The following is a 15,893-nucleotide window of genomic DNA, read 5'->3' on the forward strand; positions in this document are numbered from 1 at the left end:
CCATGGAATAAAATGAAAAACCGTGGTTTTCTTCGCGTCGGCGCAGCCCACTGGAGCCTGATGTCTTCGGGTTCTGCTTCGACGAACGGCTTCCTCTTCATTTGCACTTTCGCAAGGACAAAGGGCTTTGTAAACTCAAGTAAATGTTTACAGATTTCTTTGAGAAGGCAGGCTCTGATAAGACAATAAAACATCGATATTTTCTTCCGCGGTGCTTCGGCCTTCTCATAAACAGGTTAAGGACAATTATTTTCAATAGGATAAATTTGTATTATGGTCAAATAAAAGATTTGTTGTGATACGTAACCTAAATGAAATTTAAATCTAAATACTGGCATTATGCCAATGAAACTAGCTGTTTCAGTTTCTAGAACCCAAAATCCAAGGATCAAGGATAGCTGGAACCAGTGCGTACCATTAAAAAAGTCCTGGTTAGTGGGTTAGTGGTTCCATAACATAAATCTTGAATAGTTACGCCAGGAATATAAGACTATAACCTTGGAAACCTAAAACCTGAACGTTGGACCTCGACCTAACATAGAAATCGTACAACTGCTGGACCTATAGTCTGTATGATTTAACCTGTCATGGCCCGGTCCAGTAGCAGGCCAGGAGACATATTACATCATACAGACCATAGAACGGGGCACACAGACAACTCCTGGAATATCCGTACGTCCCAAGTGTAAAACCTCTAGACGTGGAACACGGAACTCGAACCGGTCCTTTCATGCGCCGATATCCTCGATGTCACGCCGCTATAGGTTAATTTACCGAAACGTCGCGGTCGTCTTCCGCTAAACAACCACAATTGTCATCTAACTGCTACCATTGTTAAATCGTCTAAATCTTGGACGTAGTTATATAATAATATAAGCAGAGCGAGTGAGTTGTATGTGACATATATTGTGATTCAGGAGCCAAATTTCTACATAAAAGCACAGAAAACATACTAAAAGGCGAATCTATATATTAATAGGCAAGCATGTTCTTTGAAACCTTTTTTCACAGCTCCTGTGCATTGCAGGGAAAATCTAGGCATTCTGTTAGAAATATATTTTCCTGTTGATGTGCCCAATTCCTTAATAAATTAAAATAAGCTCAAAAATAAGCATACAAGAGGGATTTTAAATTTTAAACAAAATTATCATGGACATTATGGGTTGCCATGCTGGTGAAGAAATAGCAAAAACATATAAACAGAATATCAAAACAAAGAAATTCCAATCACATGTTTTATTTACAGCGTGGGGTGAAAATAGAGCAGTCTGTACATTAGAACTACATATTACTGTGTGAGATTTCAACCACTGGACAACCTCTAGTATGTCATAAAACTGTGTTAGGTTGGTTGGTAAAAGTAGTCGTACAAGATTTGTTTTGTAAGTAGGTAAGATTTGTCATTAAAATAATATAAAATAGATAATATAAGGGGATAGTTCTAAACACATGTCAAAGACAATGAGTACTTTGGACCTTTGTGTAGGCCCCACGACGAAATATATGACGTAAAAATACTGTATTTCGTGTGGTTAGACAAAATAAAGACTCTTAAAACACTCTGACAGACAGTGATGCCGAATCACGAAAAAGTTATCAACAGTTTGTCAATAATTTAATTTAAATACACTAGTGTCTAAGAGTAATAGGAGTAAAGTGGCTCTTTTTAACCTGAGCTCTAGTTTGCAAAATGAGCTAGCGAAGGGAAGATCATTTTGAACTGTGTAAACGGTATTTTTTTTCTGCAGAGTGTTTGACCTTATTTGACCAAGAAAAATTTATCTTTTGTATTTTTGTTGCAATTTCTGGTTAGCCTCCAAATGTGTTCCTAAATTTGCTACTATATATAGTGAAATCCTTCTCCAGTAAGTTCTTCTGTGCCCTAGATGGAAAAAGATTGGTCCAGAACACACCTGTACCGAAAACAGCTATATTAAGCAAAACCTGGAATCAAACTTGAACGACACGTCACTTTGTTACTGGCGAAGTACACTATTATTATGATAATGACACATTGCTGCACCCGTCTACAGCTTATCAGTGGACGTCCTTCAGGTGACCTTGGCCAGGTGATACTGGACGTCTGCCAACCGCGTGGGTTGGTAACCCTGCTGATGACGTCATGGCTAATTAAAACAATCAACTGCTGCAGTGTTGACAAACAGTTGCGAAAATTGTTTGTTGTATCTGCGAAATGGGATCATGTTGTCATACCTCATCTGGCACAAGCTGCAGAGCCTAAGAAATGCATAAATACACGAAATTCTACCCTTGTTAATGAGAACCGATTTATATTAGCGTTTCTGTAAGTTTCGTAAAATGTTTAAAGGTTGTAGTGACCGTCTCTAATCTTTAGGGACCAATTGTCTTTAGGGACGGATAGTTGGGGTGAAAAACACCAACATAAATAAATATGATAATTTGATCAATCAGATGTCCAATGTTCATAGGCTCCACTATCACGAAGAGATTCATAGCTGTGAAAGAGTTATACTTCATACAGGCTTTTCCAACATAAAAAAACATGACACATATAACATTATTATCAAAATTATCATGAATTGCCATTTTCTATTCACTTTTCATAATCGATTTGTCAATACAAAGTTAAGAGTAGTAGCACGGTGGACTATACACTCTCGCGACGACTTCTGTGGAAAGACACTACTGACAGGCTATTCTATTTTTCACCCACACCTCTTCTTCTTTCAGGAACCCACTCCCAACACTCATCGCTCTGGCGTTACAAAGCTAGGAGGAGCGAGTATTTCGTAATCTCATGTGACTGAATATATAATAGAAGATCCCGTTGCTTCATCCACCTCCATGACCTGCAGACTCCCTGGTCTTTGTATGCTAAAGCCACTGACAACGCCAATGACATACAACTGGCATGGACGGAGGCGGCGTTACAGAAGAACCCCTCTAGTCCGGCGCCGTGTACCGGTTTTGCGAATACTTTTATTCTGTTTTGTTTTCCTCGCAGGTTTTCAAACAGTGCTCATTATTGTGTCGGATTGCCGCTCTACCTTCGCTGAATCAGTAATTGGACTGACAGCTGTAATTTTTAATTGCCTGTTTACTCAATGTTAATTGAGTCTCGTTCATTCAAGGTTCGATTTACCTTGATTTGTTTTAAGTTGACAAATGTTAAATTAGTCACAATTTTAACATATTTTTATGATTTGTTTGTGAATCAACCCAAACTAGATTTATTTAATGTTACAATATTATACCTTCAAATTGATTTAAGTACAGTGTTTTCATCTCCCCTACAACCTATCGACTTAAAAGTTTTGAGATTTCAACTTCAACAAAAAAATCTCCCTATCTTTGAAACTTGTTTGTATACGTTCAACGTAAAAAAACAATCGTGCAAAAAAGTAGATCAATGTGGTCGGCATCAATATTTGTCATATAACTAGTACGAACGACCTGATATCCTTACAATTTTATTTGTATCCTACAAGCCATACAAGCGGATTACACGAGTCAGTAGAAGTAGGGCACTTGGAACGCTACCAAATTAAGTAGTTGTGGGTAAATGTTATGCAGTTTGTGATGCAAAATTAAATTACAATTGGTACCACCTGCGCAATGAAAAGGGAGGAAAGCGAGAAAATTATCTCCGCGAGTTGGCAATCCTGCAACAATCTTTTGAAGAATGAGGTAAATCATGTGAAGCACAGATTGAGCACTTCAAATAAAAACTCTGTTAAAAGAATTTACTTGTGTTTTTAAGACTACAAAAAAGACAGATTTTTTTTGTTTTAAGGCTGTTTGAAAAGCTACAAAGATTTTTATGTTTGGAATAAAAAATGTTCGAATGTTGGAGAAAGAGCCTGTTGTTAACCGTTGCAACTACAGGGTAGGCTCTCTGTCTTTTGGAGATGACCCGTCGTATGATTGGCAAAAATATTAGCCGACGTTTCGAAAGCGTTGCTGAAATCTTCGGGAATAGATCATTGGATAATTCAAATCCATCTTCAGGGCAGCTACGCTACAATTCAACCTTCTTGTCCCGAAGATAGATTACTGAAACTCTCCCGAAACCAGTATTTTCGGACAGTTCAACTCATCAAGCACATAATATATGTTTAGGACACATGTGCTCGATGGTTTAACCATAGACAAAACATACTCCCCCTTAGTCTATGGTTTAAGCTACGCGACCAGGTAATCTCAAGAAGATTCTACTATATTTACACTTGTTCGTTAACTGTAACTTAGCTTTCAATCGTCCTCACACCATAGATAAAAGGAGTATAGACACTTTGTTAAGAGCGAATTGGTACCTTCCCGTGACAACAGAGTCAAAAAGGTTTACACCATAAATTAGGTCTGAGCCTCAAAAACCATAGATACGTGCTTCACCAAGCTTTTCCACTTACGATACCTAACATTAATGTCAAATATAACCATTCACATCACGTCCACTTCTTTTATACATTTTAGTCAGTTTTTACAACAAAGTGAAAGCATGTCAGCTGGCGCGGGTGGCTAAAATGCGTACCGTAACTAAACTAGGACCAGAGAGAGAGTTTACGTCAGTGTTGTTTCCTATTTGAACCATGAACCAAACAATTGCTACACCACCGTTGCTTGATCTTATGCTGTCGTATTCTGATGTGTTTACAGCTATTTGCAGAGACGGTTTAAACTTTACGCAGTGTGGTCTATAATTTTGAAACAACATAAAGCTTAAATTGTTGTTGCGGTTTTCTTCATCATTGACAGTTATAAGTTGTTAAAGGATCGCTGCTGGTCTAAGTGGCTAGAACGCGGACTTGTAGATGTTGTAGACACCCAGGTTCAAGCCTATCAATCACCAATATAATTTAGCTTTGTGACAGAGTTATTAGCCGTTAGTAAGGAGCCTAACTTAAGCTGTAAGTTTTTTATCCATAAAACAAAAAAGGGTTGTTTAGAAGGGTGAGGAGAACCAAAGAGAACTTACTATACTAAATTTTGAGAAACCTCTTCTACTAAAAGCAATAAGATACTCTCATATGCGTGGAGCCTTTTTTCTGTAGCTGAGTGTAGCTGATTATTTATCACTTATTGAATTAAAATTCAACAAGGTAGATTTTTCTGAAAGATCTGTATGCTAAAATAATACATCTCAAAATATGTATTAATAGGTTCTGATAAACCAATATTTTGATTTTTTACGTATTTCAGTTTTAAATTAACTATTAACTCGTCTACCCTTTGTCTAATGAACCAGTAGAATGGATATTAGCTAATCTAAATACATTTTTAGATAGAACAAATTCCTTTCAAAATAAAAAATTTCCGACTCAACTAAATTATAACCACACCTTGTATAATAGTTCTCTTAACACACCCGAAGATCTCTGAACGGTGCTTTTATTGAGATGCACGAATGTTGTTGAAAGATAAGCGGCCAGTAGATCTAGTGGGCAGCGGACAAGGGCGAGAATAACGCGGGAACAGATGATATTCTGGAGGCAGTGGATTTGATTGGATGCTTCGTAGTGGCAGGTGGACCACTGGAGAACTGTAATTATAGAACCTCAGTCCACCAGCTGACTCTACAAACAACTCGAGGGAAAAATAAACCGGCTAATCGCCAGCCCAAAACTCCTCTAGCCGGTGTCTGAGGTGGTTTAGTCGTTAAATTGAAGATGTAATGGGGATTTTCAAAATGAAAAACGAGTCCTTAATATTAGGGAATTAGGGATTTCAATGTTCGCCCTATTTTTAAATTGAATATGTTGGTCCAACTAATTTTACAATGGAGACCACTAGATACTCCAATCCATGATAGCAATAGCAATATAGTATAAGTAGTTTTAATGTAGAATTATAGTGAATGTAGTCCAATATTGAGCCATCGTCCGAGTGCTCTGATATAAATTACAGATTCCTCCAGAATACGCTAACATTTTAACCAAACGGCAGAATCTATATTCTGGAGTCAAACTAACAAAAAAACATTGTGACACTAAAATACTTTGCGTCACAACTAACCTAATGTCAGTGACCAAAACTTAGGAACTTTAGACAGTAGATTTTGTTTGAGTGTCTAATTCATATATGATCTTTTGAATTAATAGTTGGCTTTAGGTTATCCTTACGGATGAAATTCTTACTTCAGTATTCAAGAGCCGAGCTCAAGGGTTATCAAACAGTCTTATCACTCAAAACTCTTCTGACTCTTGTGTGGGCTAAGATTTTAGCTGTGATATAGAGATGTAGTTAGAATTATAATTTTAATTAGTGGACATTGCCTGGAAAAATCAATAAACCCGTTTTAATTTCTTGCCGATAAGTCTAGTCACACTACTAAGTGGCCTCCTTAAAAGGCTACAATAGTAAACATGTTCTTCAGAACAGAATAGGGCTCAACTGTTAGGCGTATACAACGTTAGGCGTGTGAGTAGGCAATACAATGCTTTTTCTGAGTAATTACAGAAGATGGACGATGTGGCATAACACACAAGCTTTGCACAACAATGTACAGCACTTTCTGGTGCCACTGGACTGTAGGCGTGTTTTACACGTATAATGACGTCGTTCATGGTTAATATTAACATAACAAATTTCACTGAAAGCTAAAATTTGCTCAAATATATAAGGTTTTTCATGTGAGCTTTCGACAACACAAGAGGCATTTAGTAGCATTTTGAAATGTAATAGTGGCTTCAAGACCTCTGTTTTTATAAGTGGTCGTCGTCTGTCTGTTGAGGTCAATATTCTAATAAAAAAATCGGAAATTTCCGATTTAATAAAATAAATTTAATCAATAAATTTTACAATTCAAACAGTTGATGACCAATATACTAAGTTAGTCCCTCTAAGTGCCCAGGTAAACTGGCGTTACCCTCTATGACGTCACGCATTGACGCATCACTTTGTAGTTGACGTGTTAAGCAAGGTACACAACGTAAACATCGCGTGTTGCGAGTGATATCAGTGTTTACTACAAGACATATCAGTTGCAGGGCTATATCTTACAACAGACTTAAGTAGGTTAAACAGATGAATCCTTACTGATGCGGGCGAGTTATGCGGATCGGATTTTAATACTCCAAGGTTATTAAAATTAGAGTATAGTTTATTAAAATAGACCGTTTTATTTTTTATTGAAAAGTATTTTTGGTAACAACCTGTTTTTAAAAGATCAATGTGACACTTTGTCCACATTATTAAATTGTTACTTTGATTTTCAATTTTCATTTACTGCGATTCGTGACGTGATGTATGTTTGTACTATAATTTTCTTATATATCAAAACTTGCAGTGAACTGTGCATAGAATGGTAAAATTATCATACAAGAATTTTAGACATAAAGGGTTTAAAACAAGATATTTTAACAATTTGAATTGATATTTTTGTGACTGCCTATTTATGTGGTAACTAGTGATGCAAACATCTATGATAACCTGTCAAAATCATGTCACATTTCTTAAGTCATTAAAATACATTTGCACATTAAACAAGACATTTTTAAGACATTAAAAGTCATTTGCATTCGACAGATTTACCTACTTATTGAATTATTGTCACTGAAAAATAAGCTGCCTCTGTATCCATATCAAAAAAGAAAATGTCCTAGGCTTATTAGTGATAAAGAATTGGCCATCTTAAGCAATAACTGTTTTACATCAATGACCGGTTTTCCGTTCTAATAAATAAACATATAACATATGTGTCAGTTTCAGTTACAAGTTTCAAAGCCCGTATTCTCATTCAGTTTTATTTTTATCACAACCGCACAACAATGGAGAGAGGTAGACACCTGCGGGCTCTCTGCTCTCTTGACACTGACGATGCATCTCAACAATTGTGCATTCACGAGTGGCACAGCTACATAGCGTGCCGCCAAAACTGCCTCCAGCTACAACGACGGTGTTCATCAGATCAGCTGGGCCGTGGCGGGTAACAGCTGATGGCGGACACGGATACACAGCCTCCTAGTGTGCTGTCATCGCTGTCAATACACCGTTATACTATATAAAGTGTCTGATAGGAAAACGTTTCGTCATGGATTGGCAATGGTTCAACAGATTGGCCCGTTGTTGTATTGATTATGATGATGTGGGGGATTGGTGTGGAAATCCATTTAGAAATACAGTAAGTAGGTTAGTGATATATTTAGGAAATATTCGTTTTATTATGAACCGTTGGGAGATATATTAATGTGTGCAAGATGGTAAGCTCTTTGCAAATTAAGGATGTGTGCTTTTTACAGTCAATTAATTGATGACGTGCTACAAAATTCATCGAACTATAATATCACAAAGGCTTACACAACTTTTAACCCTACCTCGTTATTTCAATGAGTGTAACTAAATATTTGTAAACGATATGATAGCATTATTTAAATTTTCTATTAAGAGTCAAGTTAACATTTCTTAATAAATTATAACATAAAATGTTTTGTTCAAAAACTGTTTAATCTTCTACTGTACGGTACGTCCTGTGTTTTCTTTTAAAAAATAAATAACATAAAACATTTATCATTCAAAACCAAGCAACAACAAACATTGCAGGTAAGGTTGATTGATTTTTGGGGAGAAGACGGTTGCCATTGGATACTTAAGTTATGATCAAAGATGTATTAGGGAAACGGAGGGGTTCAGAAGGCCTGGTAATCTACGTTCAGAAACAAAACTGAAACTGAAGCTGATCAAAGTTTGGAGAGTTTGATCAAGCTCCTTAATCATACTTCTTAAGTCTTGGCTGGAACTTGAACCTGCAAATTTATTGGTTTCAAAAATGCACAGATTAAATTACTCAAAGTGTTTGCAAACTTACCTCAGGAATTTGCGCTTCACTCTCAACAATTTTTGTGAATGCGATGAAAGATTTCTTGTCTAGGTTAAGCCAAACCCCGACCGTCAAAACGGCTCCACCGGCCAGCTGTAAAATACATAATTAATCAAACACACATAATTAGAGATAGGTAGTGATGTAGAACATATAAATTAGAAAATACACTGACGTGTTGAACGAATTTAAAAGACATATTGACAGGATATGTAGTCCTACCACGCAGGATAGGTACCAAGCGCAAATTCTATGCGAAATTCCTGGTGAATTATCATGAACACTATACAATTTAAATTGTACACACCTCTGTCAGTAAAAAAATCGTACCGTTTTGAACCTATAGTTTTACACGTACCTACCTGATTTCATCCAATAATTTTATTTTACTTAAATCTTTTTCTTTTTGACATAGCGTAGATTTCACGCAATTACATATACTACTGAAAGCATTAAACATCAGAACAATTAATTATTCAATGTTGCAGAAAGTACTGCTGTAATCGTACTGCTGTAATTGTAATATGACCATCGTACATAATCAGATTACAGTAAGATGATTCCTCACTTAGCGAGAGAGCAGAACACAGAGTTATCTGTCAAACTGGACACTAACTAGCGATTATGCGGCGCTACTCCAGCTGTGACCGTCGCTCTCGGTCAGCTGATTGTATAAAGAGTATTATCATATTATCGCGAGCTCTCCCCGGTAATGAGCGAGGACTCTTTCCGGCCTCGGTGAAACGCAATCACGCACATGTTGCATGAACGGGGCTTGAAATGCAGGTGAGCCGTGAGGTAACACGTGCCGGGCGAGGATACTGGGAGTGGTGCTGAGGGAAAGAGTACATGTGCTCTATGTGGGACAGGAATGGTTGGATCATTCAGGAACTGGTAAAGGGAATGGGGGCAGGGATGTTGGAGACGGGTCAGAAACTGGGAGAGTAATGGGAGACAGGAATTGTGGAAACGTAACAGAAACTGGGAGAGGAATGGGGGACAGGGATGGTGGAGACAAGGCAGAAACTGGGAGAGTAATGGGAGACAGGAATTGTGGAAACGTAACAGAAACTGGGAGAGGAATGGGGGACAGGGATGGTGGAGACAAGGCAGAAACTGGGAGAGTAATGGGAGACAGGAATTGTGGAAACGGGACGGATACTGAAAGGGTTAAGAGACACATGGATTGCAGAATCACGGAAAGCCTGGGATAGGTAAAGTGGACAGTTACTGTATAGTGGAAACTTGGACAATCTGGGGGAGGGTGAAAACTTCAGAAACTGGAAGAGGTAGGGGCCTATGGGAGTCAGGGATGGTGGAAACGGGACAGTAAAAGAAAAAAAAAAGAAAACAGGTTTTCTTTTATAATAACGCACTGGAAAGAAGGATAATGTGTACTTGACAGAAACTTTAAGATACACAAGTATCCAAAACAGTGAATTTTAGATAGAGATAGGAATTGTGGATACTGAGCAGAAACTGAGAGAGACGATAGTTTCAGTTTCTATCGTAAAAACGATAGTTATTAAACAGAGATCCGAAGCAGAAACCGATATGAGGAAAGCAAAAGGAAATACTACGGAAGGTATTAAAGAAAAGAGACTAGATGAGGACAAGTACACAATATAATTTTGTCAGATAGCACCATAACACTTTTATAGGATTGGAACGAATGTAAATAAAACAAGAATAACCACTTTCCGAAATTCAGTTTAAAAGGAGTGAAAGTTTTTTTAATAAATGCATGCGAATAGAATCTCTTGAGCATGAATTAGTTTTTGGTGTTTATTAAAATTTCTTTGTATCACCAGGAGATTGAGATTTACTTCAAACAAAAATTAATAAACATAAAATATCTAACAATTTTAAAATACATAAGTGTTTTGTCAAAAGCAAAACCTCATGCGGAAACAAAACAATGGCTGAAACTTATTTTACAACTGAATAAGTGGAAAACGTAGAGAACAAACAGGTTCAGAGAGTGACTGTAGTTGTTGCAACAGATGAATATTCATATTGTAGAGCGGCCTAATAACTTTAACAGTATGCGTTATCTGGGTGTATTTCCTCGTAAACACAAGTCTAACAGACTGCCAATCAAAGCTATTGTGTAAGAGGGAACTTTCCAGACAACTTTGAAGGAATATTTAGTTTCCGACGGTCTCAATGCTTGCCCGGAATGATTAAATTTGGAACTTCGTAACAGAATCGAAAACCAATTTCAGTTGTATTCATGAACAATATGGTATAAATAAGAGACGTTGTAGTTTAGATAGGATTGGTTTCAGGGCGTTTAAGATATTTAGTAGGCTCGAAAAAAATCCATGTGTAATTATTTTGGAAGTTTTATTTAATAGGCATACATTAGCATGGATGATAACATTTATGATAATTCAGTAATAGTACATATTATTTTTTGTTACAGAAAAAACTGAAACGTAGGTTTTGTAAAATGTGCGTGTGTGATGTCTTCGGGCAAGGCAACGAGTCCTTTCTTCGTGTCATCTGATGTCATCGTTTTCTTCTTGTTTATTTATTTGTTTTTGTTTGGTTAAAATGTATTGGTATTTGTTTTATATTGCTATAACTAGTTTAGTCTTCATTATTTTTTCACAACAGTATTTATGATTATGTACGAGTATAGACATCTGTAATTCTAACAATTTCCTCAGATTAAGTTACGTGTAATACTATAATTATTACTTTATCACTAATACTATATGTACAAAAATGACTCCTTACGATACTATCTCACGATTTTACGATTTTATCATAGAGATAAAAATTATATAAAAACTGGTGTTTAGAAAACAAAGACCATGTGGTAAGGATTTAATTTTTTTTAAGATATATTAACAAACACGCAAGTAAAGGATAATATTACTTGCAAATTATACCAAGACTGGCGGTATTTGTCTTTTTGAGCATAGGGGGATTTCTGAAAACTAGAAAACCTACAGACCGTATCACGTAAAAAAGCCTCAGAAGGGTGTTTTCCTGGTCCATTCCATGTCATGTCAGTAGGAAATATATATAGTATGCTTTACTTTAAGTGGGATTACGTTAGGTTAGATTAATTCATAACCGACAAACCGACATAACCGTACAAGGGCATCTATTTGAACTTGAAGACGAGTAAGGAAACATGGATGAGTGTAGAATGAATGAAATCACAGCTTTGTTACTCACTAAGATCAGCGAAGCCAGAACCTGCTATTTGAAACTCAATTGTAAAAACTTGTATATCTTCCGTTACTATTGAACAGGTGCATACAGTAACTAACAGAATCAAATCTCTAAACCCATACACCGCCGAAGATCAACGACTGGCAACTACCATCTAACGACTTATTGTTACCGCTGCAACAATAACTAAATCATCCGATTGTTAGAAAGCAGCCGAAAGGCGGTGTTCAAGAAAGGCCAATACTTTCTCTAAGCTCCAGACTACTTTCATTCCGAGTCGGGACCTTTCTGGCGTCCAAATTGGCGACTCTGCTCCGTCCAGCGTTGTTGGCCTCCAAACCAAGTGCTACAATGGAGAAACTAGTTGCGGACGTTGTTGGACTGCATCTCGGGTTTCTATTAGTCTTTCAGTCAATGGTTTGATTGGAATGCATGATGTCTCAACATGGGTAACAAAGGATTTACAATGCTGTATGTTTTAAGAGGTATATCTCTAAAACTGTATATTTAATAACTTGGTGTACAATGCAGTTGTCTGCTTGCAATATTGGGCGGAGCAAGTATATTAATCTTATACTTTTCCTAAGTCAATGCTGCACCTGTTTCACGTAAAAGAGTTGTCTCCATCAATATACAAAGTAAATGGTCATCTGGTTTACATAAATGATAAATCTACTTGCAGTATCCAACGTCAATGGTATATTTGGTTAACATAAATTAAATGCCTATTTGGAGTATCTAAAGTCAATAGTGCTACAGTCTACAGTAGTTGGTTATTCATTTTGTAGTAAATTATGCTCAATGGCATTAATCCGTTTTCCAGTTCTTTGCTCGCTTCGCTCACTTTTCTCAATAATAATTGCATACATGGTACAGTATTAGGAATGTTACCTCTTACTGTAACAAATTAGTATTATAAAATGCGTCTAAAGCTACCAACAACAAGCATCATAAGGAGCTGAGTATTTGGTATTGTTACTCTACTGTGTTGCATTTATTTAGGTTTTGATAAACGGTTATTTCTAATAGTAGTTATTATAATACACTTATATTTGAATGTATACGATTTTCTAGTATTTTTGAGACATGCTATGCAACTGATATATGGAGACTAAAAATAAAACATTCAACAATCTCAAATTAGTAGTTCAAATTAAAGATATCTCGAGGAAGCAATGCTTAAGTGACCAAAAATAACTACTTCCTCATACTTCTTTATCCCTAAATGTATGCGTTTAGTATATGGGAAAACAGGCTGCATAGAAAACAGAATGTCATTGATAGTCATAAGTAACGAAATTAGAATGCACTTCCTTCATGAATGGAGAAATGCGTTTGAAGAAAACATCAATTTTGCTGGGAGGGTATTAGTATAATGACGTCTTCCATCTCATGGAGGCTGGATGAAAAAACAAGACAGTTACATCAGTTACATTATGTAAAGAAAAAGACTCGCCATCTATGATTACTACAATCTGTAGAATGTAATTGATAATTCTTATGAGTTAGTTTTTTCTAATAATAATTACCAGTCCTTAAATCTCAATAAGATAAACTGGCCTTCGATGTTCGATGTGATGGACGCCGAAGCACTCGATATCAGTAGATTTGCTGACACTTTTGTGTCCTCGGGCCTTCCTTCCCATATCATTTACGGTTTATTCGATGTAAGCTGATAAGTTTGTGATAAAAAATATTTTATTCTTTTAGTGGGGAGCGAAAAAATAGCAAGAAAAGTTAACTAATACGTGATTAAATAATGTAGTGGCTAAAATATTAGGTTGAATTACAAAATTAAGAGTGGGCACTTTAATTCTTTAGTTGAAAACACGTCTCTTGTGAAAAGCTGCCATTTCAAACGTGATTGTGGTCGATTTCGAGCAGTGTAGTTAGTTAGGTGAACAGCTGTCAGTTAAGTGAAAAAGCAAACAGATTCCAAGATTTCAATAGGTCTCAGTTCTCATGTTCTTACAGATAAGTCGATCCATGTAAATTACTGGTTGCGTTGTTTTATAAACCTTCTATCAATGAATATTTTACCCTGCATGTGTATTCTTGCACCATGTCAAGTCGTTTAAATAATCAAATCAACCAAGAATTTCCAATCTAACCTTCCTACGTGTATCAGGTATCACTAGCAGAGATCAATACTGCAATCGAATTATTGAAACGTATATGCGACCACCACGAAACTGAATCATAAACCGATTTGCTCAGATTGAACTATTACGTTGGATTGGAAATCAACGCCGAGATGAGCAAAAACCGCCATCTATCGTAGAAAGCCGTTCGACCGGAACAGGAAAATTAAACGGCGCGATGGGAGGGAATATTACAGGTATGTTCGAACCCATTATTACTTTCTCGCTAGGAAAAGTGAACGTAAGCTAAGTGACTAAATTGTAGCCCATCCTCTTTGTCAACCTACTTGTCAACCCAACCATTTGCAATGCATCACTAGTCATTTGACTTAGAAGCAGTTTATCTTTCTAACGTGCAGTTATTATGCAGCTGCATATGCATTTTAAAATCATTTCCCCCATATTGGTAATAGCTATTACCGCAGGTCTCATGGTGAGACCCATACCAGGGACCCGTTTACTTTATCGTTTTGGTGTCCCCATGGATAAGATATTGCTGTGGTCAGTTCAGAACCTGAAATATCTGGTTTTCAGCCAAAGACTCCAACACAAAGTTTCACTGTGATAAATGTGAAAGACAATGTACGTAATTATGCAAGTACTTGCATATAAAGGAAAGGTCATTGAGTAAAAATATCCAAAAACGGAACGTTGCCAAATTTGTTACCTCGATTATGTTGCACCATTTGAGTTGTACTTTTTGATTGCACTTGTTCAAAGCTGGACCCAGGAGTACTTGATACTTGGCTGGCTAAAGAACCTCCAGTCTTAGTCAGTAACAAAGCTACATAAGGCATCACTTCATTCTACCCTCATTGTTCGTTAATACAGTATCTGAATTCAATAACCTCCATTTGCGCCCAATTTTAATTGATGCTAGAAAAATATATTAATTGCCCCTGGAGCCATTCACAGATTCTAAGCCCACAAGTAGATTTACCGCGTGTGTTGTTGATTATTTTCATTGTTTACCGTTGTTGAAGCATTTTCATGTTCGTTGTCGTTTTTGGCCAGAAGTAGTGATAACATTGGCGAAGTTATGGTTTTATAAGGTTATAGAAGCCATGCGGATTTTTTGTAAGGGGCCCAGTAACTCCAGTAACTGTCAAAAGATCAGATATTTTCTTGGTCTAAAACACAAAATCTTTCCTCGTTTAACGTTAATACGGATATCAAACTTTGAATGTAAGTTATCAAGTTATTTCTGTTATATCACTCAAGGTAATCTCTATTCATGAGAAATCGAGGTAATAACCAAGACAAACTCATTGTTTCCGCAGACCTAGCTAACAACCTGGGAACGACGGAGTAGGACAGCAGTAGCGGTCCGTTCCTCCATTCCTCCGTCTCGACCACAGAACCGTAGGACCGCGAACCGCAAATGTTTAGGAAGCGGCGACAGTTCCCTCCGAGTGTCACGCGTCATAAAAACGACGCACAACACACTTTGTGTAGGGTCACGCGTCGCTTTTAAGACGCACAAACATCGTTTACGGCGAAGGCTCTATGACTGACTGAATCGGATTGAACTGGATCGAGTTAGGTATCGTTCTTTCCGTAATATTCTAAGCTTTCTGCAGAGGTCTGTCTCTAAGCGCTATTCATTTTAGTTCCGAAAATATTGTAGCAGACAGCTGACGTGCGTGTATTTGTAAACAGCTAGGTTCCCCCGGACCGATGACTGATGTGTTTTATTACGTTTATCATTGTTTTAGTGTTAAAAATCAAAAGTAGTGATATACGTGGTGCATTATAAGAAGATTTAAGTG

At 36.9% G+C, this 15,893-nt stretch overlaps 1 protein-coding gene across 1 annotated transcript in view; it reads right to left on the bottom strand.

Annotated features, from left to right (window-relative positions):
* The window catches only part of LOC128987222 (tetraspanin-18-like), a 105,598-nt gene that overhangs the window by 52,343 nt on the left and 37,362 nt on the right, over positions 1–15,893 (bottom strand). The window contains exon 3 of the mRNA XM_054407971.1: positions 8,786–8,890. Coding sequence (XP_054263946.1) covers positions 8,786–8,890 — 105 coding nt within the window. The remainder of the gene's footprint in view (positions 1–8,785; positions 8,891–15,893) is intronic.

This window comes from Macrosteles quadrilineatus, unplaced genomic scaffold (genome assembly GCF_028750875.1).
Source record: "Macrosteles quadrilineatus isolate MER2022 unplaced genomic scaffold, UCM_ALF_1.0 Scaffold_2__2_contigs__length_208266976, whole genome shotgun sequence".
Classification (NCBI taxonomy): Eukaryota; Metazoa; Arthropoda; class Insecta; order Hemiptera; family Cicadellidae; genus Macrosteles; species Macrosteles quadrilineatus.